Genomic DNA, 23,989 nt, shown 5'->3' on the forward strand with positions numbered 1-23,989 from the left:
GTGTGTGTGTGTGTGTGTGTGTGTGTGTGTGTGTATTGGACATAAAAAATGTAACACTTTTTTTTAGGAAATTGAGTAAATTGTCCTCATTCATCCTTTATCTGAAATTAAAAAAACATCAATTCACAAATATTGATTGAAATTGTAAGTAATGAAGTTAATAATCAGATATAAAAAAATTTCGGGGGATTTTTTTTTGGTTTCTGACACTATGGCATGACTAAACATGCCCCAGGTCAAACTGACCCAGAAACATTTTTGCTGTTCCTCAGAAACGAACATAACAGGTGGGTTAAAAGGTAAAAGACAAAACTTGTTCTTTTACATAAAATAGTGTTTAACCTATAGGCAGCACCCACTCCCATCAGTACTTTTACTTTTAATACTTGAGTACATTTAAAATCAGAAATTTACCCTTGATACTTAAGTACAATAAATGTCAGATACTTGAAGAATTTTACTCAAGTAATATTTTTAGAGGAGACTTTTACTTTTGCTAAAGTAATTTTATAAGATAGTCTTACTTTGACTCAAGTATCACTTTGAGATGCTTCATACAAGACTGTCTAAGAGGGCAGCTACTGAAAAAAAATAAAATAAAATCCAGAATTTGATATTTTATGGAAAGAAATAGATCTGAAACAAATGTGAAAGTGGAAAAGTTAACAAGCAGATATGCGTAAAGTAATCTACAAGTGGTGAGATGAAAAGAAAAGTGATCTGGGAGCTTAAACAGGACAAAATGGATAAGAGCGTCCCACCAGATTGTGCTGGTCCAGGCCTCTGGGCGCCAACACGACCTGACTTCTGCATTTGGAGGCCTGCAGAGTGCGGCTGGTCGCAGCGAGGTGATGATACGCTTGGCTGTGTGAATAGATGGGTCCTGGGATCTATTTTTAAATCCATCTGGAGGGACTCTTAGCGAGGGTTAGCAGAGACACTGCTGGCACCTTCACACTGCACTCCAGCAGTTGCTACTAGCGGGGACTCAGGCCAAACTGAAACTGTGATATTATGCATGTTGCAAAAGGGGAAGTTAAACCTAACTTTAATTTAGCTCCATCGAATGTAGGGCAGAGTTTTATTTCACTGCTTTTATGTAGTAGTGAGGACAAACAGATGTCACTTACTAATGTTTGTTTTAGTGTGAAAATCTTACACAGAGAACATTAAGAACTTCATAACAAGATTATAACAGCTCCAGACTTTTTTTTCATTTTGAGCTGATTTCAAACCTTTTTTTTTGTTTTACCATAAGCACTTAAGTTCACTTGTACTTGTCTGACTTCCTGAAACTTCCTTTAAATGTGCTTTATTCAGAAAAGTGACTTTTTTTTTTACCCTTACACGTTTATTTTTACAGCAGACAGGCTAAGAAGAGTTCTCTGGTAATAAACTGCATTGTTCTAATTTTAGATCTATTCTGCTGCACCTGTTGCTTCACTAGATGATACTGCTGTGAATAAATACACAAATCAGTCTTGTATATTAAAAAGGTAACCATTTAAAATGTTTTATTTGATTGAAAAACTTTTTAAAAAGCAGCCTAACAAAGTCGAGTTATGAGTTGATGTTTAAGGCTTGAAATAATGGGTCTGATAAGATTATATTTTTATTCAAACAGATTAATTACAGAGTTGATATAAAGCAGTTCAGTTCACTTTTTAACTAAATGATCTGAGCACACGCAGAAATATATAAAACACCTGATCAGAGATATTTACAAATGATATGTAAAGAGTAGCACCTTTATATGAGTCGTTTCTACAAAAATAATCTGATTTAAATAAAGTCCTGAGACAAAGCTCATCTTTCTCCTCTTCCCTCCCTGAGCAGTTCCTCTTCTACTCCTCCTGTTTCCCGGATCTTCCTGGCCTCCTTCTCAGCCTCCTCTGCCCTCCTCCTCTCCTCCTTGGCGGTCTCCATGAGCCACGGCCCCCCCAGGTAGCTCAGGATCTCCTCCGGGTTTCCTCTGCGTTGGGGCTCGGGGTGCAGCAGCTCCTTCAGAAGAGTCATCACTAACGGGCTGAGACCCTCGAACTGCGAGGGAGGAGGGTTTTCTTTCTGCCTCTGCTCCATGATTGTGTAACTGTCAGTGTCCTCCTCATCCCTCCACTTGGTTTTGTCCATCTCTGCCTCGCGGTCAAACCACTTTATGTATCTGCAGAAGCCGGGGTCATCGCGGGTGCTCTCCTCCCAGGGGAAGCAGCCCGTCAGGAGGCAGTAGACGAGGACCCCGAGGGCCCAGCTGTCGATGCAGGGCTGCACCGTGATCCAGATGTCCTCCACCTCCTCCTCGATCCCCTCGCTCAGCCTCCTCTCCATCTCTTTCTCGGCCGTCTTGACCGCTTCCACCTCCGGCGTGCAGAAGGGCGACTCGTACCACACGGCTCGGACAGTGGTGCCGGTGGCCCGGGTGAGGCCGAAGTCCCCCAGCTTCACCCAGCGGCAGGAGCTGTCGCACAGGAAGACGTTCTCGGGTTTGATGTCCCGGTGGACGAAGCCCAGGGAGTGGAGGTGCGTGACGGCGCCGCTCAGCTGGGACATCACCCTCTGGACGCAGTCTTCATTCACCCCAACCTGAGACAGACGGAGCGATAAGAACAAAGGGTCAAGAAGGGTCAGACTCAGAGGCTTCATCACATCAGACTCCCACATGGCAGACAGGTGTGGGCCAGATGTGGTGTCAAACTGGCCCTGCTGGCTGACTGCTGGCATGGCCAACCAGACGTGGGCCAGGTCTGGTTGTGATGGCACTGTTTTTAAAATGGTATGCCACAACTGGCCCAGTTATGATTTGGTTTACAGAATTCCTGCAGATTCTTTATTTATTTACCATTGTTTAACGGGGCAAATTCTATTGAGATCACAAATTTCTTTTTCAAGGGCAGCCTGGGCCTGAAGGCAACCTATCCTACATATTTGTGTGTTGTGGGGGAAATTGGAGCACCTGGAGAAAACCCACGCAAGCACAAGAAGGACATGCAAACACCGCACAGAAAGACCCCAGGTCCGAACCCAGGACCTTCTTGCTGTGAGGCGTCAGTGCTAACCACTGAGCCATCATGCTGCCCATCCTTAAAAAGTCTTAAAAGGCATTGAATTCATCAATCCAATTAGCCTTAAAATGTCTTAAATCAACCTTTCAGAGGTCCTAAAAATGTTCACACATTGTAAGCAGGATTATTGTAATCTCAAATATTATAACAATTAGTAAGATTTATTCATTTATGTTTTAAATTTACTGAATAACTTTTTTTTGCATTTGTGTTCATTGTGAAGTCGGTTTTAATCTTCATTTCACGTGGCATAAAATAAATATTTAAAAAGTCTTAAATTTAACTTGCTCTAAGCTGTAGGAACCCTGGAGTAGGCAGCCCAAATCTGTCAATGCCACCACTGGCCCGATTGTGGTTAAGTTTGTGTGGTCTTGACCCATGCATGGACCACTTCCAGAAAACCACATCCGGGCCATCAAAGGGCTGTCACTCTTTATTGGCTGAGCATTAATGCCTTGTGTGGGCCAGAACTGGGCCAGACAAATTAAAAGTAAAAAATATTATTTGTTAAATCCTTTTTTGTCACATTTAAATCATTCAGTTGGGGTCTATATAAAGTAAAACCGCCATGCTTTAGTCTGAATTCCTCCTTATTGTAACTCCACAAGCCCCTCTTTCACCCCTTTTCTGAGGTGTGTCTCAGATTAACTCATTTTAAAGCTGTCTCTTCAAATCCAAGTGAGGGTCCGTCTCTAAATTATTTTACTCACAGAGACAAATATAAACTTGGCCCAGATGTTTTCAGCTCTAGTGAAGAGTTAGTTATTAAAGTAAGTCGATTACTTAAGTATCAAAAGTTATTTGATGTCTGTCATTTAAATAAATAAAACTATTCAATGAAGAGTTCCTTGAAAATGATGAGGTTGAATAATTTGTCATACAATAATAACCCCATTAACCCAAAAACGTTTTTGCCTCAAAGCGTAAAGTGTTAACTAATTCATGGAAAAATTTTCAGAACAGTTTGGTTTATTTATATCACATCAAGTTACAGCAAAAGTCACCCCAGGGTGGTGCAGAAAACAACAACAAAAAAACTTTTCAGCTCAAACCCTGGATTTGTTTTTCCTAATTTATATTTTTCATTTCTAAAGTAAAAAAAAAGTCAAACCGGATCAATTTTATAATGTCCTTGTTGTTGTTGTTGTTGTTGTTGTTGTTGTTGTTGTTGTTGTTGTTCATTTCTAAAGTGCCCTTTGATAGACTTGCGACCTGTCCAGGGTGTACCCCACCCCTCGCACTGTGACTGCTGGATATGGGCACCAGTGACCATGAAAGGAAGAAGCGTGTACAGAAGATGGATGGATGGATGGATGGAAGGATGGATGGATGGATGGATGGATGGATGGATGGATGGATGGATGGAAGGATGGATGGATGGATGGGTATGAGGGTGGATGGATGGAAGGATGGGTATGAGGATGGATGGATGGATGGATGGATGGATGGATGGATGGATGGATGGATGGATGGATGGATGGATGGCATTTCTAAAGTGCACCACAAGTGAATTTACTCCAATATTTGAAAAATAGCAGAACAATAATAAATTGTAAATATCCAAAACTTTTGATGCAGTTTGTTTAGTTTTTTATTTTACTAAAAATAAATTTGAGTGTTTTTTTTAGTTATACTGTATTTTGGGTCCCATTTCCGCTAAAATTCCCAATAAAGTTAGTCTTAAATTCTTAGAGTTGCAGTTGTCGGATTGACTACTGCAGCTCCCTACTGTTTGGCCTCCCCAATTTCAGAACTCAGCTGCCCGTGTAATCACTCAAACCTCATCCTCTGCCCACATCACTCCAGTCCTACAACAGCTCCATTGGCTCCCAGTTAAATCCTGCATCATCTTTAAAATTCTCCTACACACCTTCAAAGCTATCCACAATCTTTCCCCTCCTTACCTGTCCGACCTCCTAGACCTCCTAAACATCTCCACACCCTCCCACTCTCTAAGATCTGCCTCCTCCCTCCAACTCTTTATACCCTCTGCCTGCCTCAGCACCATGGGGAGCAGAGCTTTCAGATGCTAAACTCTGGAACCCACTACCCCATGGATTACACAATTACACCTCTCTCCCCCCGTTTAAGACTGGCCTGAAGACACATCTTTTCAGATTAGCCTACCACTGTTAACTCTGATTGACTGGTCATTGTACCTCAAGATATGATGGTTTTGTAGTCCTCATTTCTATGTTTCTCCCCCACAACCCTATTGTTCAATTTGTCTAATTCATTGTATTATTATTATGTGACTGTTCTTTATTGATGTTTCTCCTGCACTACCCATCATTCTATGTATCTAGAGTTGTTTCTTTTCTGTTGTACAGTGTCCTTGGGTGTCCTGAAAGGTATTATTAAAATTATTTTTATTATTATTATTATTATTATTATTATTATTATTATTATTATTATTATTATTAAACCAATGCATTCCTTTAATTTAGGCCAAAAATATTCAATCTTACCTATTTTCTGTAAAGTGCTAATAATTTAATATAACTGGGTCCTATTTAGTTTATTCCTTTACCATGTTATATAGAAAACAAGCAAAATAATAAGTTCAAGTGGAGACACGTCAGCATTTTAGGTCAGAAACGTGGTTGAAGCACTTTGGCACTGAGACAATAATATCTGCGTCACCAGAACATTCACTGACGCTCCTGGAAATCCCTGCTTTGCTTCATCTAACGTGTCTCCCTTCACTTCTTTATTCTTATCATCGCTCTGTTGTGTTCCTGGCAGTGGCATAAACGCAGAAATAGGTCTGCTGGAGGCTGTTATCAAACACGTCTCAAGTTTTTTTTACTGGCAGGAATAAAAACTCAGTGTATCTGGATCAGCTGTGCAAAGAAAGACGAGCAGAAAAGTTGTCATGCATTTATCAAAAAATATCCAGTTTTATCACTTTGAATATTTTTCACATGCATTATGTAATCCAGAGGGATGTTATATGTTTGTGCAAAAGAAAATACTCCTGTTTTTTTGCAGGAAATTAGTGGAATATTTAAATGTACAGTAAGCCATGCCACACACCAGACTAACTGACCTCTGACACAATGACACTGTAGAGGTCGCCGTAGAGACACGCCTGTTGGGCAAAAACATAGTAGGACGGCGTGGAGAAGAAGATGCCCACGGCCCGCGTCAGAGAAGGATGGGTGCAGTAAGAGAGAGAGAGGTTGTATTCCCGCAGGAAGGAGGTGAGGGAGGTGGACTGGCGCGGGAAGAACTTCAGAGCCATGGGAGTTCCTGATGGGAATGGAGCAGCGGTAAAAAGGACTGAACAATGCTCTATTTAAAACCTCTCAGCATTGTTGGGGCTGCACGTTAAGCCATCATTGACACTGTTAGCAAACATAATCTCCCTTTGGATCGACCGTGTTTCTCGGCTTTGCTCCAGCTGCTGCGGTTCAGGCCCAGAGGGGTTAGCAGAACGCTTCGTCGCAGAAGCACTAAAGGTTAAATGAACACATGCTGAACTGTCACATGAGAAGACAAAAACACCCTCTGAGCCATGGTCTGATCTTTAATAGGCTCAAATCTAACCTCAAATGTACAAAAACATTAAAAACTGAGTAAATCACCAAGTTCATAGGTGTAAAACCATTTTTAGCAGGAACATGGATGTGGAGGAATTTTGGCCCACTCTTGTTTGCAACATTGCTACAGTTCATTGTGGTTTCCAGACATTCCTCTCTGTACAGCTCTGTTAAGGTTCCACCACAGGTCTGAACTGCTGCTGTTCTTTGTGCTCAACAGTTGATCAGAGCTGTTTGTGCCAATGAGCTGTTTGCTTTCCAAACATGTTGCTGTAAATTATGATCAAACTTCTTCGTGATGTTAGGATTTATTTGAAACTCCTGAAGTCCTTCTGGTTCATTCAGCAGCAACATTACAAACTGAAGTCATGCTGCCCTGGCTGCTTTTATTTTTTTCTTTTTTTTTAGGAGAAGGTTGTTCCTCCTGACAACCCTTCCAAACAAGCCATACTTGTTTAGTCTGTTTCTAATTCTGCTTTCGTGAACTTTAACCTGTTAACTGAGTCTATGGAGCTCTGAGGTTCCTCTGAGCACTGCATAGTCTGACCTTGGGGTGATTAAATTGGGGATCATCTTAAATGTTTCTCACTTGTAAATAACTTTTCTTCTTGTTTGTCCTTGAGGACTGCTATCCTGCATGTTTTATGTTTTTCTGCTCCATCATAGCTGTTAAGACTTAATAAAACTGAATCAATTTTATAATGTCTAATTAGCCAAAACCCTATTAAAAGAGGATGGCCTTTTCTTTGTATTAGTTACATAGGATGTATTGCCATTTAGGGGTTGCAATCCAAGAGTGGATCAAGGGCACAAAGGGGACGAGCTGAAAGACCGAGAATTGGGACACACTCAAACCCTTCAGCGAGAAGATGCATTTGAAGTACACAAGGGTGAAAAAGTTCGAGCTTTGGGACCTGGCCATACTCAGATGCAGCCTGTTTTTTGGGTTTTTTCTGTCTCGTTTGATGGCCAGATGAGTACAAATTGGGACAGCCTACGGCACGGCGCAGTGACATAAGCAGCTGAAAAATGCGCACTACATGGGCTGTAACCCATGTATTGAGACCTGTATTAAACCCAATGTTTTCATTTGTGGGGGGTAAACAAATCTAACCCCCTGACGTTGCACTGACCTCTCTTCCTGTGCACGGCCAGCATGACCTTTCCGTACGATCCCTGTCCCAGGAGCTTCAGCACCTGGAAGTGTTTGGATACTTTCAGGCTGGGCAAGGCCTGAGCTGACAGGAAACATAGCTCGTCGAGTTCTTGAGCTGCCGCCGCCTGCGGAGACACACGCAAACAGACACACAAGTTCAGGTTCTGTGTCATTACAGCGAAGACCGGGGATTTGATTCTGTGGTATGGAGGGAAATAGGAGCCACAGTGAGCAGCACGATGACAGGGATGTACAAAGAATGAAGTGTGCCTCTGAAGCTGCACATTCTGGTAACCAAACATGACATGAGCTGCACAACACAAGTCTCATGTATCTCATTAGCTGTAATATTAAACATTTATTTGCTTCTCTTGTTTTGAGGGATGAAATAACTTGTGCTATTCCAGTTCTATTGGCAGATTATAGTGGAATATATCACCTTTGCTAATCTGGGCTGATCGTCTCTGATGTTTACAATAAACTGGATTAATTCCTGACAATCGGAACATGTGGTGCTGCCATTCTCTCCCTGTTTCCATCATCATCATCATCATCATCTGCTTTATGAAAGTCGTGATGATTTCCTTTGAAGTAGATCCCCCGCCACACGCCCCCTGTAAACTATAACTGCGAACAGCAAAGACACGCAGCTTAACACAAAAGATAAAGCGATCAGAGGTGGATAACATATTTTTACTCGTGACCTTTCACATGTTGTGTAACTAAGCAACAGATGGGATGTAAATTGCTACTGTTATTGCCACGGGAAATGTTGTAAATGCTGTTTTCGCCTAAACATCATACGACTGCAGTACTTTTTGTTTTAGATTAATCATCTTTGGAGTATTTTATGGCAAACACAAACTGTGTAACTGAAGACCCTCTTGCATTATAAGGTTTTAGACAACTTATGTCAACTTGTGAAAATTTTAAAGACATCTACGTTGAAGATGGAATTTTAAAAAAATCAACTTGAAGCCTCTTTCAGGTGTTACATGCTGTGATGATAACAAACTGATTAAATATACAATTTATTAGTAGTTTAGACATAAAAGCTTTTCATTAATTGGCACAAGTTGTCTAAAACATTATAATGTGACAGGATCTGTAGACATTACAAAGTTCAACCTGCAAATTATCTAAGGAACACCAGAAGTTTAAAGTAATCAAATCTTTCCTTTGAGAGAATGCATATCGACCACCACCTTTCAAGCCAGAGTTTAAAACAGGGCTGCCCAAACGTTTTCTACAAGAGGGCAAAAATGAAAATCTATCTGGGAGCTGCGGTATTTAACACATGAATCACAAATATTTTCGAAGTAAAGTCCTTTTATTTTTTATTATTAAGCTAGCAGCCAGTTCACTCAGGCAGCAAAGGCTCATGGGACATTTCATAAACTGATAAATTATGAGTATTTGTGGTCTTTTAAAGTGTGAAAATCTACATGTGTGCTTAAATCTATGTCTCCTGTAGTTACTTGTGCTTCATGTTTTATCGTGTAATTCAAAGACAAAGGAAGCTCCATGAGTAAAAACTATCTGCTCTACAGTCCATTATGTGCACAGTCACTGGGCCAGTTCATGAAATACACAGATTCTACACAGAATGATAGGAAGTTACAACCTAGAACCAAGACAACTGCTGTTGGGCCAAATCAAATGTCTTGGCTGGCAAATTTTGGCCCACAGTTTCCAGACTGGGCACCTGTGGTTTAAAACTAAGATCATCCTATGACAAGAAGTGACAAAGTTATACACATAATATCATCTGATAAATCTTGTGAGATGTGAGAATAACTCTCAGCTACTACCACACCACATTTTAAATTAATATAAAAGTGAGATAAAAGGCATACAGTGTAAAAGTGGAAATGTGTTCTAAACTTTTATAAACATTTTAATTAGGGGGTGAGAAAATATCTGTACACTGAAACATACTGTAGCAATATTTCACTTCCTGATAATGCATCCTTTTATAATTAAGACTTAATGGATGGATGCTGTAAGACAAAATGTGAACAAATGCAGTTCTCTCTCTAGTCTTGATTAGATTTAAAAAACTGAAGATTTTATACATGCAACGTATGGTGTTCTCATTATACTGAGTTTTTTTAAAAAAATCGAGTAGTTCTGGAGAAAAAATGACAATATATTGCCTTGCTTGTTGCAATATATCATGATGTATCATACTGGGACTCCTGTATAACGATATGTGTTAAATCAGAATCTTACTTTATTATAAATACAGGAGTGTTTTTTTTATGGTGTCATGGAGAAAAATGTTTAGTGTAATGTTCTTGAATGTTTTTATCAGTTTAATGTAATTTTTGTTGCCTTTTATTCAACTTTAAAAATAAATTCAGTGATGCTCTGCAGAGTTTTGTTTTTATGATCACAGTTTAGTTGAAGAATTTTTGGCGTTAATATAACAAAAATGCAGAACCATCTGCTAAAAGGTTAGGCTTGTAAGCTGAGCTGATTTTTAATTAAACCTCTTTCAATTTATGGCTTTTGGCACGAAGTAGCAAGTGCTGCGAGGTTCCAATGCCAACTCTAACTGAGTTAACATCTTTAACGTGTCTGATGTTCGTTAAAAGTAATCAACACATAAAGCTGAAAATCCTCTCAGCAGCTTGTTATCGAGCTTCGAACCTGCAGTTTATCAGACTGCCCGCAAAGACTGCATGTTATCATACAGCTGCAAAAACATGTGTGACAGTGAGCAGAGCTGTCAGCACATAAATGAATGAATGAGTTCTTTTTATGTTGCTTCTCTCTCATCTTTTAGATTACTTTTACTTTTTCTTTGGACTTTGGCTGCTTTTTTACACATTTTCAGTGCAGACCCTAAATGTTTTCAGAGGAATATTTGTAAATGTGTCAAGCCATCAAACTCAAATGTTTTTAATAGACTTTTTGTTTGTGTGAATGATCTGTGAATCATGTAGGTATAAAAAGGCGCTCAAACACAATAAACCAAGAGAAACAAAATTTTTAGACACTTTGTTACAAGCAGCTTGCCACAAAACAGAATATATTGCCTTTTATTTAGATTAAATTAATAAAAAATAAATTAAATTCAAATAAAATACCAAAAAGTAACACAGTTTGACTTATAAAACAGTGTTTTAGCAGCAGTTGAGATGAAAATGTGTCAAATATTAGATGATCATCTGACTGAGTTCAACAAACAAACAAACAAACAAAAAATCACACCACTAAAATTAGTCAAGCATTGCATTGAAAATGAATAAAAACTAAATAAAATAAATGTTAAAAGACCCTCAGAGTGTCTGCACACTTTAAATGGAAACTCTGGCTACTCTGAAGCAAAAAGCTTGAAGAAATAAAGGTGTTTTGAAATGTTTGCACAGCTCATTTGACGTTCTGACTTTATGTTATGTTTGTAGAAAACTGAACAATACGTGAGACTTACTGTCATTGCTGCTTCGGTTCGTTGATCCGTGTTCAGTTCGTCTTGCCTCTTTTCATTAGATCAGCTCAGATGTGGAGAAACGCTGTTTGTCTGCAGGCTGGACAGTATGTCTCTGTCTTTGCTCTGTGGTCACATGTTCAGCAGCTTTATGGAAGACCCTCATCAATGTTTACTGGAAACTTAGATATTGGCTGTGTGCGTCTCCCTCAGGAGACACACACAGCCAACTCTCTCTCTCTCCCTCTCTGTCTCTCTCTCTCTCCCTCTTTCCACCCGTGCCAACACACTCTCTCCTCCTCTTCTCCAAACATGCACGAACAAGCCACAAGCCCCCCAAGCCCCTGTGTGCCCCCCTGCCCTCCCTCTTACAAAGTACAGCACTGTTAATATTCCACAGTTTCAGCCTGGACATGCAAACTCTTCATCTCTGTTGTCACTCACTCACACTCCTCTTCTTTTCTTGTCCACGTCTCTTCACCACCTCCTCACTTTGAGTCTGAGAGATCCAGGATTCCTGCTTTAATCAGCAGCTATGCTGGAACGATGGGAATAAGCCAACAAGTTGTATGCATGATCCCTGAATCATTGCTGGGATTACATGGGTACAACACATGAACCTCTTCTTTATAGTGTTTTTTTTTTCCCCTTTACGTCAGAGCTTCCTAAAGCTGGGGTCAGAACCTCACTCTGTGAAACACCAAGAAAAGATCCTCGAAAAACTAATTTATTGTAAAAAACGATTGGTCGTTGCAGAATTTAACTATGTCTGTCATGAAGGAAAAACCTTATAAACAGATAAAACCTAATGTAATTGTTTTTTTTTATCTCCAAATTAAACTGTTTTTTTAAACTGAAGTTAAGTTTTTAACAATAAGAGAGTTGAAAAACAGATTATAATCAAAAACATAGCTTTACTTGAAGGAATGCTAATCGTTCACCAATTTTCATGCCAGAGTTTTGACTCAAGATGGTGGCCACAACCACGTCTTGTGACGGAGCATAAGGTGAGAATGTCTCTCAGCTACAATAATTCACCTCATTACCTCTAAAACTGATTGGGTTATAGGCCATTTTTGTGTTGGTAAAAGCAATTATCTGAGGCAGTTGAGTCTAAATGTCAGTTTTAGATGCACATCCAGAGATTTCTCAGATAAATTTCCATTAAAATCTGTCCAGTTATCCCTGAGATATTTTGTTAACAAACAGACAGGGTTGACTTTTAACAGTTAATCTCACACAGTAGATAAAGTTTGAAGTATGTGTTGGGAATGACTCTAAGCTATGACCACACTGAATTTTAGCTCAATATGATTGAGTTTTCACATAATTTTGATTAGCTAAAGTGGCCATCTTACATCGGTGTAACTCCAAAAGTTTACGAGTTGTAGATGTATATCCACCGATTCATTTCTGAGAGTTTCAATAAAATCTGATCAATAACTGATGAGATATTTTACTAACAGATAAACAGAGTTGATGCCAATGGTCAAAACAAAGATTTTGGGCATAACATATCACTTGGAGTATGTGATAGGGATGAGTTTCAGTTACTACCACATCAAATTTTAGCTCCGGATCTGTAAAATTGGCTGAGTTGAAGCTACTTTGTGTTTCCTAAAGTCAGTTGGTTGTGGCGGCCATCTTTAAACGAGTTGACTCCAAAATTGAAGGAGTTCTTGATACATATCCAGTTATTGTTTTCTGAGGATTTTATGGAGGTTCATGAGATTTTTTTGCTAACATACAAAGTTGACTGGATTAAGCTGTAAAAACAAATCATTTTAATCAGTTAGTGTTCAGAGTATGTGATGAGAATGACTTTCGGCTACTACCACACCAAATTTATACTCAATATGAGTAAAACTGGTTGAGTTATAGTCTTTTATGTGGTTGCTATGTTTGCTTATTGATGGCAACCATTTGAAACTGGAGTTAAAAGTTAACAGACTTTAGATGCACAATCATTAAATACTTTCTGAGAGTTTCTCCATTCAGGGATTTGTTTTGTTAAAGCTAAAAAAAAACCCTCATTAAATCATATTTTTATGCATTTTCTTTCTTTCCTCATTAACCTTCTCCACTCTAATCGCTCTTAATATACATTTCATTACCTTTCACTGCAAACCATCACAGCTAACAGCTGAAGCTGTAAAACCCAGCTTCATGCTGGACTCGGGTTGCTCTTTAACACCAGGAGCTCAGGTCTCTCCTGCAGCTACCATAGTTTTAACACCCTCCTCTCTCTGTCCACTTCAGTAGAGTTCACTTAGTGCATACGCACATTCTGCAGCAGTGTGACTGCAACTGTCTTGACGGCTGTGTATTATGTAACACAAACACTGGCTGCCATCACAACGGCCTGTCTCTGTTCGCAGCTCGGACATACAGTATGTACATCCACGCTGCTCACACCACAGGGTCCTGCAGCCCCTGTTGTGACAACCAGCTGCTCTGCTCCAAAACTGGATCACAACTTGCCCCCAGAGAGCTACTGTCATTCATGGACACAGACTCAGAGACGCACATGTGTGCAGAATATGTCATGAACCTCTGAGTGATGAGTCAAAGAGGAGCATTTAGATATTTATAATGCACAAGACAGGATGATGATTTGCAGAATAAAAGGGAAACATGTAACACATGTATACCACCTGTTCATTGGGTTCTCATCTATGGGCTTTAGCAGGAATTAATATTGTTTCATCTGACAGAACTCAAAAAGTCTGTTCTGGATTCATCTGAAGAGAGAAGGGAAATGGCTCCCCCTGGTGGATAACTGAAGTTACAGCAAAAATAAATCAAAAACGTTTTATTACAATTGTAGTGGATTTATAACTTTAGTAGAGTGAAAAAATTAAAATAATCTATCTATCTATCTATCTATCTATCTATCTATCTATCTATCTATCTATCTATCTATCTATCTATCTATCTATCTATCTATCTATCTAAAATTATAAAAATTAAAATGGCATATCTAATTAAAACTACAACTTAGTGTTTTAAAATTATGAGATAAGTCTTAAAGTTATAACATAGCGTCTGATAAGTCCTAACAAAAGTCATATTTATGAGCTACCATATCTTTATCACTTAGCATCTCTTATTTATGTAATATTATCTCAATGTGTCACTTGGTGTCTCATAATTTTGAGAATGTATCTCAGACGTAGTCTCAAATTATTATGAGATGTTGTGATGTTAAGTCAAAATGATGATAGTAACTGTCACATGCTATCACAATTAGAAAATACCAATGCATGATGATGAGATTTCATAATTATGATACACAACATGTCAGAATTTTAGGATATCTTATACTTTCTTTTTTTTAATCTGTACAATGGCAGCACTGGGCTTCCATACCACCTAACTTATCCTCTGATAGACAAAAAGCACAAAGGTGCAAAACAAACAAAAATAAATAAAAAAAAATTGCAAAAGAAGAAGTGTTTTTTCCACCTACAAAACATAAATATTAATAAGCTCATAGCTTCAATATATTTCTGTTTTTGAATAAAGATAAAAATTAAGAATCATTACGTTAGCTCGTGCGTGCTTCTCTTGCGGGACTTGAATTTTGGCGTGAAAAAGTCACTTAATTCACGAGTACCGCTTCCATCGCAGGAAAACACTGCTGACAGGGGGTGCGGTCCTTCCTGTGGGCGAGAACGGAACCGGAAATTCGGCCATCTCCTCGTACACTCCGGCTACAACAGGGTCAGTATTCGTTTCATTCAGCTGTTTATCGTGTTGTGCTGTCTATATTTAGTAGCCTTTCGTCATTTCGGACGACCCTAATCGCCGCTGCCCTGAAGCAGGACGTGTCCCCGCCGTCTAGTTCTCGTAAAGTGCCGAACTAGCATCAGAAGCTAACTAGCTAGCAGCAAGTGATTTCTTTATCAGTGAAAACTGGAGGGTAACCTTCGTATCTAGTCTGTATTAATTCAGTGCTATGACGGGGGAGCTCTGACGGTCTGTGGCTGGCTTATTAATGTGAAGTGATACCTTTTCGTTTTCTTTACTGAGTATAGTTTTTAGACTTCCCTGAGCGCAGTGACAAACTCTGCTAGTCAACAGTTTCGATTAGTTAGTTGCTATGTGGCTAATGTGTGTTAGCTGCTAAATGACAGCTACTGTTAGTTGGGGGATTTCTTTAAATCTTGTTTGTCGTAGACATCGCTGTCACGCTCCTTTAACAGTGGTGCATGTACAGGTGTGTATATGTTGGATAAATGCTCACCTTTTGTTAACTTGACAGTTGTGACATGATGGTAAAGTGTGTGTTGATTAACGGTTGTTTGCCTTATCTGGGCGGATGTGCCTCCTTTCACTTAACGCTGCTGTCCACATGTGAGTTCAACATTAGAGGGAATGAAGTAGTTTGGCTTTTATTCTAACTTTTGTCATTTAGGGTTAGGGTTGTCATTTGTCTTTGCAAAGTTAGGGAAATTAGCATATTGCCACAATATAATTTTGCATTTTATTAAATCCACACCAAAACATGAATCCCTCAGAATTGCATCATTTTCACATGAGGTATTTATTAATTTTCCAGTTTGCATACTAACAGTTTCCAATTAAACTACCTGGAAGCTTCTGCTTTTCTATTCTCAGTGTAGTTTAGAAAAGCAATCTACCTCCAGCACAACGTGTGCTTGCACTTTGCCCAGAGACTTGGCCCAAGGTAATGAAAGCTGAAGCATGGCCACCGCTGAGTGAGACTCACAAGGTGAAGTGTCAGGATTGGGCCATGAAATACCAGACTGCAGAGGTTTTAAAATGCTTTTCAGAGGAGACAGATGAGATGAAAGCAGTGCTTTATGAACCTGATGAATATGGATTACTAATCGGGTTATCTACTTGGAAGGTGAAGGAGGGCTACTTTCAGTAAGGATAGTCGTCCGTGAACTTCAAACTCTGCTATTTATTTAAGAAGCTAGGTCATGGCGTGACTCCTGCTTGCAGTGCAGTATGTAAGACATCTGAGGGTCATAAATACATGTGAAATGAAGACGTGTGTGTGTTGTGGTTGCGAGCAGCAGAGTTGAAATGTTGTCTGAGTGAAACCTGATCGTTTTCTCAGGGGCTGCTCTTAGAGAGTAGGTGGCCGGTCTAAACTTTGTTGCAGAGCTTTAGGAGTTTCTGAAGTGGCTTCTGTAGTGAAACATTTACAGTATGTTCATATGTGCATGACACACAGTGTGTCAGGCTCATCAGAATATTAACAATACATCAAAAACTCAAGTATTCACTGCATGATCTTCATTTTTAAAATCTAACCTCTTTGAGTGATATCGTCATTTTAAAGCAGAAGTCAGTCAGTTTGGCAAATAAAAAAATGTCTAATTGAAGTTATTTTGTACTGTGCAAAATAGAAAAATAAATATTTTTAAACATCACCCTTTTTAGATACAGTATAACATGTCATGGTAAAAACACATTATGGTAAAATTAATGATTTTTAGATATTTTGCATTATATAAAAGTATTAGAACACAAATGACTATGTGGTAATAATATAGGCAAATCTTTTACTGGGTTTTCAAACTTGTAGTGTTTATAATTCAAGCTTCCAAGTTCATTACAGGTAATTATTTGTTTATTTTGCACAAAAGTGAATAAAGCATGTTACTGTGATTGCTCGACATTCCACAGGTATAAAACATAATGCAGGCTTTGCGTGATACTGATCAAGCATTAAACATTAAAGGTTTTCTTGGAAAGCAGCAGTAGAAAAAGGAGTCAGTTACCTGAACGTTCAGTTGGACAACAGTGTTTATTCAGTGGTTAAAATGAATGGATCTTTAGTTTTTATGCCTTTTTGTAATTTTTCTGAACATAATAACTGAGTTTTTGTTTTCAGATTTTTTGTACCAGATAGATAGATAGATAGATAGATAGATAGATATATATATCCACCTTAAAAAAACATGACATACACTAAACTACCCTATTTGCATCTATTTTATTATTTTTGCTTTACTGAAGCACTGCACTCCTAAAAGTTTTCTAAAGTTGTCTCAAATATATAAAAAAATCAAGTTAGAACTTTAAGCAAGTCCTTGTTATTGTTTATTCCTTGTTATGTTTTTTTGCCTAGCTTGTGGTGCCATCTGTTTGGTGTGAAAATGCAGTTTTGAACACTGAAAGGATGCATCTGGTCAGCAACAATTGTCCAGCCTGCTGTGTAAGCAGGAGGTACTGCCAGAACTAGTGTGCTGTTAAAACTATTTCAAAAAAAAAGTTTTCATGCTGTTGAACCATCATTACACAGGATTAGTTACTGATTTAGGGTAAAAGAAACGACCGGTCCAGAAAGGGTCTTTTTTTTTGGGTGTTGACTTTTGTGTTTACTTCCACTGTTGTATAAACGATCCACGACTTAATTTAAGGCTCGCTGTCTCCATGGGCTCCTGGATGTCTGATAATTTGTTGGAAATGCAGCGATAAAGAACGTTATATTATTCAGAGTTAAATAAACACAAACATGGCCTTGGCAACAGAGTTCAAAGTTCAGTTCATGTCCTGGAGGCCTGTAACACTTTGTGTTTTCATTTGACTTTACTGTAAAACTCTGTGTATCTAAATAGTCACAAACTCAAAAGTAGGTTGTCCATAAATCAGTAAGTTTTTTTTAATTAATTTCTGTCACATTAGGCTTTACCCTAAAGGGTTTTATTATTATTTTTCAGCCTAAAAATTTTTAAATTAAATTTTAAAAAATTAGGTTTTGGAGTTATGATGTTGCTCATCAATGAACTGTTGTTTCTGTTTTGAACATTTTAGTTGTAAAAGTAGCTTAAAGTGTCAGTTTATACAGCTTGTCTGCTTATAAAACGGTATCTTTCCTACATCAAAATAAAGCTGCAAAATTAGTGATTCCTCAGACTTGTAACTGCGTCGTATAAAACGTGACGCAGTGAGCTGGTTTTGAGCGGTAAGAAATCAACCATGTGTGGATCAGCACCAGATCATGTGGCTTTTTTAAAAACTGAATATGTTCTTTGTATTTAAAATGATTACTTTGAGATCATCTGTTGCGTAAGATTTGACCTGTTTGTTCTGTGAAAACATCCTGGATCTTGTTGTTTAACCGTGTCCCCGTCAATCTTTTCCAACAGTTTCCATCAACCTACATCTGGTTTTCAGACCCAATGTTGCCGCGGGAAGAAAGAGACAAAGTGAGACACGGGCGTCCATGACTGAGTGAAGGACGAGGAAGAGACGAAGGAGCACACTGGGAGAATAGAGCCTTATTCTGAATCCTTCTTGTGTAACGGATGTATGTGAAACAGACTTTTCTAACCGTGTGTGCCATCTGTATTTATTTTTCCAAGGTGTTCTTTTATTATATTTTTTTGCTTCACAGCTTTCCCAGCCTTTGGTTCCTCAGTTTCTTTTGTCACAATAATTAAAACCTGTTTGAAGGATGTTCTGTCTAATTGCACGTATAATATAAACTCTGCGTTATAGCCTTGAATCTCCATCTGTTCAGATTGCAACAGAAGTCTGTGGCCAGACAGTTGCCATGTCGACCTCATCGCTACGGCGACAAGTAAAGAACATCGTCCACAACTATTCAGAGGCAGAAATCAAGGTTGTGTGGGTTTTTATTTTTTTCATTCTGTCAGTTTTCTTCCTTTTAGTTTTGTCTGTCTGTATTTTCTCACACGTTGGGTATCTCTGCAGCACAAAGGACTTCCTGATGCTTTTGTATCATTTCTGTTACATTTTTTTAAACATCTTTTGTTTCTGTCTATCCTGAGCCACGAGTTTACATTTTCACTCAGAAAGGTGTTTCTTATCACAAAGGCCTTGACTGAAAGTTAATGAAAGTTTTTTTCCCCTTACTGTGCTGCTCAGGTTAGAGAGGCAACGTCCAATGACCCATGGGGTCCCAGCAGCTCTCTCATGTCAGAGATCGCAGATCTGACCTACAACGTTGTGGCCTTCTCAGAAATTATGAGCATGGTGTGGAAACGACTCAATGACCACGGAAAGAACTGGAGACACGTGTACAAGGTGTGGAGTTTTGTGTGTACATATACACCGTGTACAAGACAATAAAATATATCATTGCATGCTAAGGCCCTGTCACATTATGATGCTTTAGACAACTTATACCAGCTTATGAATATATTTTTATGACTAAATAACATATAGGTTTTATATTTGATCTAACAAAAACACTTTTATAAGTTGTCTAAAACGTTATCGTGTGACAGAGCTTTTACAAAATGAAACAGAAGTGTATTGTCTGCTTTCTGTACCTTCTGCTTAAAACCCTTAAATTTGTATTTTTATTTTTTATTAAAAAAAACCCTTGTAGGGTTGGACGGTATTGATCTTTTTCATAACTACTGTATTTATTCATGTATAATACTAGAAATTTAACCCTAAAAATCATCCATAAATTAGGTGGGGGGGTAGTATTATACGCAGATTATTGGAGATTAGATTTTTTATGCTTTTTAAGCTCAAAAATGATGATCGTATTATACTTGAGATTGTATTACACATGAATAAATATGGTGGTAGTTATCTTTAGATAAGTTACATAGTGAATAATTAACAGAGAAACGGCTGCTTGTGAGCTTTTACATGCATATAGCTTCACATTGTCGAGCCAGATTGAGACGTAGGATAAAAACTCCTCTGCTCTGAGGTGTTGCTGTCACTCAATCTGCTGAGAACAGCAGTAGTTGCCAAATCCAAGTACGTCTTGTTAGGGTTTTAAGTTTCAAAATAAACTCACTCTTACCACGGTTGTATCCATGCAACCATGCTGCTGCACACATTTAGCTTTTTTGTTCTTTGTTATGATAAAGTTTGCATTTAGTTCCTCCTCTGCAGCAAAGAGCTTGTGGGGCTTGAAAAAAACAACAACAAAGTTTAAATCAAAATGGAGTTTTGGTGGTTTGACTTAAGAAACCCACGGTCCCCGATGCTGTGTCCGAACACTTTCAGCATAAACAAAGACCAATCACACTGTAAGTTCTTATGTGGAGGAGAGTAAAACGTTCTCCTGGTGCGTTGTGACAATAAGAGGTCAAAGACTCATCATGCAGCTGTGACAATGAGAGGCAGTTTTGTCAGTTCAGATTTACTATGTCTGAGGTGGTCAGAACGCGTTGGTAATATTATGAGGCGTCTAATGAAAGAGCCTAGAATACTGATGTCCCAGTTTTCATAGCAGCCTTGTGGAAATTTGATTGTGATAATAATACCATAACCATGTTTATTACCAAAGTGTACCACAGTCATACCACAAAGCCTACACTGTTGCAGCAGCAGTGACTCATTCAGAGAGCATATGAATGTGTGATTACATACATCCTATAAAATTTGAATTTACTGCAAACTTTAGAGAGATGTTTATTTTCCAGAGATAAAATCATAATTAGTTGGTTTTGGCCCCACACATATAACTAACTCCTGGTATTAATTTATTTGGAAGTTATAGTAAAATGTGTGATTTTTTTTCTTTTTTTCTTTTAATCTTTTGTTTTCTCATTATCCAGAATATTCCAACTGTAATTAATTTTTTTTTCTTTCTCCATCAGGCAATGACTCTTATGGAATACCTGATTAAGACGGGTTCAGAACGCGTTGCCCAACAGTGTCGAGAAAACATCTACGCAGTCCAAACTCTCAAGGATTTCCAGTACATAGACAGAGACGGCAAAGACCAGGTACACACACAAACCCACGCTAACATGGCTGAGTAGAAATCAGAAGTGTTAAATTAGTTTGATTTCTATTTGAGTTCTGCAGGAACGCTGTGTAAAATCTCTTTGAATGAACTTGAAGCTGACAAAGGCCTGACCTTTGCACATTGTCACAAAGGTGATAAAGTGTGCAAAGTTAATAAGTTGTGAAGCTAACATTATTATGTAACTGCAGTGCTGTACAAACATTTTGAGCCTTTTATCATTCCTTTGAATTTGCCTTTTGAAAAGTTTTTTTAATGGATCTTGAGCAAGCGATTGCTATATAAAATAGTTAATTTCAAGAAAAAGGTAACAGAATTGGCTAAAAAGAAGTGCTATATGCTGTGTATAAATAGAAAACTGGATAAATGGTTCAGTGCTGGTTAATTTCATTACTATTGAAATTGGACTATCTCGAGTGGCTCAAAAAAAAACAATGAAGAAAACTCATTCCTCTAAAAATATTTGAGTACAAAGTACTTGATTAAAACAAACAAACTTGTAAAAACTTTCAGAAGCAGTAAAGTACACATGGACTAATCTTGACCTTTGGACCTTCTTCATCTTTAAATATACAGGTGCAGATAACTGTTCCCATGGAACACTTTGATACATTGACCTTTATTTAAACAGTCAAAATGGCCTCTGTAATAAAATATTACCTAGCCCTGTTGTAGAGCTTTTGTCCAAGACTGCTTTTAAATATTACATCTGTCTGGCTCCTTAGATGCAATATCTCCCTATCAAATACCCTGAAAAGCGATTCAGGCTTTTATTACTTCTGAGTTGGACTATTGTAGCGCTTTAAATGTTGGTTTGGATAAATCAGCTCTTATCGATTAAGGAACCTTCCAGAATGCAGCAGCTTGTATTTAGATGGGTATTTCTGTTGTGTTTCCATATTTTGTTTGAACTTTACTTGTGTTTGCCCTATAATGACACATGATTTCTTGTGTTTCCTTGTTCTTATTATAATTTAACATTTTTATTTGACAACAAATTGACACAATAAAATAAACTGGCAAAATAAAGATGTGAGGCATCAATGAAGACTTTTGCACATTAATGTATTTGCACAAATAAGAATGCAGTCAATCTTATCTTTGTTTAGGAAAAAATACTACCCTAAAGTGTTCGAGTTATTTTACTGATATATTTATTAGATTTCTATTTTATTTTATTTTTAGGGTTTGAATGTTCGAGAGAAAGCCAAACAGCTTGTGACGTTGTTGAAAGATGAGGAAAAACTAAGAGAGGAGAGGATCCACGCTCTAAAAACCAAAGAGAAAATGGCACAGACCACCAGTGGTGAGATGTTTTATTTTAGCAAGCACCAATAAACGGTTAGCTGGAAGTAAAAAAATGGTGCATTTGTCTCATCTGTGCACGTTTTGTTTCCCCGCCAGCCTCCTCGGCCCCCTCAGCGCCCAGCCTGGGGGGCAGCCTATCAGTGGGCTCGCATTCTTTAGGGCCAGATCCTGATCAGGCGTGGCCACAGAGCTCCGGAGAGGAAGACCTGCAGCTTCAGCTGGCTTTGGCCATGAGTAAAGAAGAGGCAGAGCAGGTATTGCAGAGTCTCATATCTAAGCCTGCAGAGCTAGTTTACATCCTGCTTTATTTAACCCTGCTGCTGACTTTGGGCCAAACGGACCCTTGAGGCTGTTTTAGGATTGACTTTGACCCAAGGGCAGCAGGAGGGTTGAGCTCCATTTGTAGTTTAAATGCAGCAACAGTATACACACAGACATTATTCTTTGCTGCTGCAGTGCACCTAGCTCTGCTCTCACCATTTAACCACTGACCTCCCCCAGAATAGCACGGACCCTCTGGAGGATGCAGAGCTTCGCTATGCAATCACACTCAGCCAAGAGATGCACCAAAAGGTCAGGGGCAGAGAGTGTGTTCAGCTGATTGGAGAGCAGTCATCAACGATCTGTTTTTTTTCTGTCAATTGGAATTACTCCAGTGCATACCAAATATTGATTAATCAATAAAAACAAATGATCCTCCCTATTTGTCTTGCAAAACTTTCCTACTTGCACATATTTGCATAAAACTGCACTAATTCTGTTGAGATCATTCAGTTTGCTGTTGCGTGTCACGTCCTTTTATGCTCGCACTCATCAGTTGTGGAAAGATGTGCTTCTTATATTAAGCTTCCAAACAACTGATTCACTGAAATCTCAATGAATAATTCAATTTGCATGATACAGGCAAATATTTTCCATAATAATACGGAATGAGTGCGTCATAAGTGATTGTTCTTTCCTCTCCCTTGTTTTTTCTGATAGCATGCATTTAACAGGAGAAATGATTTGAAACATGCTTCCTTATTTGCTACAGCTTTCCCCTGTTGTGATCGTTATATTGTGGTGTGTTTACAGAGTGAAAAACGTGTTTTCTTCTTGTGTTGAAGTGACTACAATCATTGAACCGATTACTATTGGACCGAGTTAGTTTATAAACTAAAGTGGGGCTTTTAAAGATGGTTATTTTTGTTCAGATGCATTAGATACGGTCAACTCCTTGGATTAGTCAGAGTTAGTTTGATGTCAGGAAAAACATTTAATACTGTTGTATTAAAGATGGAGCTGAGCTGAAATGTTTTGATGAATATTTTTTTTATAAATTGCATACACCCTGACACATTAACATCTTATTGGGGTAACAGATAAATAAAGAAAATGTAACCCCCTCCTCTCTCAACCATAGTTTGTCTGTTTAGCATTTTCTCCAGTTTCAGGTTTATTTTTAGTGTTAGTGAGAGCTTTTTCTGATTTAACTGACTGGTTTGTTTTTAAAACTCCATTAAAATATTCAACCTTACTTCGGCTTACTAATTTTCCAAATGTGTTATAAATCAGTGATTGGTTGATTAGTGTTAATTATGTTAAACTTTGGATTGTACTCAATAACTTGAGTTTTCTGTAACATTTTCTTCCATTCAGACATTTATTGTCTGGCTGTAAACTGATTTGAGCCTGTGGTGGGTTCTTTGTGTTTCACATCTGTTTGACAGCTGTGTGTGTGTGTGTGTGTGTGTGTGTGTGTGTGTGTGTGTGTGTGTGTGTGTGTGTGTGTGT

At 38.4% G+C, this 23,989-nt stretch overlaps 2 protein-coding genes across 5 annotated transcripts in view; one reads left to right on the forward strand and one right to left on the reverse strand.

The window, feature by feature from the left end:
* Positions 1-1,594: 1,594 nt before the first annotated feature.
* sbk3 (SH3 domain binding kinase family, member 3) lies at positions 1,595-11,835 on the reverse strand. 2 transcript variants are annotated; one of them, XM_014012652.1, is made up of 5 exons: positions 11,639-11,835; positions 11,194-11,316; positions 7,735-7,882; positions 6,109-6,311; positions 1,595-2,580 (listed from the first exon to the last, which is right to left on the reverse strand). In XM_014012652.1, exons 2-5 carry the CDS (start codon positions 11,197-11,199, stop codon positions 1,807-1,809), a joined length of 1,131 nt encoding a protein of 376 aa, XP_013868106.1. In that variant the 5' UTR covers positions 11,200-11,316; positions 11,639-11,835; the 3' UTR covers positions 1,595-1,806. The 2 variants fall into 2 exon arrangements, with proteins under 2 accessions (XP_013868106.1, XP_013868105.1); XM_014012651.1 differs by having other exon boundaries at positions 11,635-11,835.
* A 2,981-nt stretch (positions 11,836-14,816) lies between these two features.
* Positions 14,817-23,989, forward strand: part of epn1a (epsin 1a) — a 14,734-nt gene continuing 5,561 nt past the window's right edge. For 2 of the 3 annotated variants that reach the window (XM_014012648.1, XM_014012650.1), the window contains exons 1-8: positions 14,817-14,913; positions 18,318-18,478; positions 18,692-18,793; positions 19,060-19,218; positions 20,760-20,888; positions 22,094-22,214; positions 22,313-22,470; positions 22,718-22,789. In XM_014012648.1, the coding sequence (XP_013868102.1) occupies positions 18,725-18,793; positions 19,060-19,218; positions 20,760-20,888; positions 22,094-22,214; positions 22,313-22,470; positions 22,718-22,789 (708 nt within the window). In that variant the 5' untranslated portion in view covers positions 14,817-14,913; positions 18,318-18,478; positions 18,692-18,724. The remainder of the gene's footprint in view (positions 14,914-18,317; positions 18,479-18,691; positions 18,794-19,059; positions 19,219-20,759; positions 20,889-22,093; positions 22,215-22,312; positions 22,471-22,717; positions 22,790-23,989) is intronic. The other variant, XM_014012649.1, reaches the window with a different exon arrangement.

This window comes from Austrofundulus limnaeus, unplaced genomic scaffold, assembly GCF_001266775.1.
Source record: "Austrofundulus limnaeus strain Quisiro unplaced genomic scaffold, Austrofundulus_limnaeus-1.0 Scaffold93, whole genome shotgun sequence".
In the NCBI taxonomy this organism is placed as follows: domain Eukaryota; kingdom Metazoa; phylum Chordata; class Actinopteri; order Cyprinodontiformes; family Rivulidae; genus Austrofundulus; species Austrofundulus limnaeus.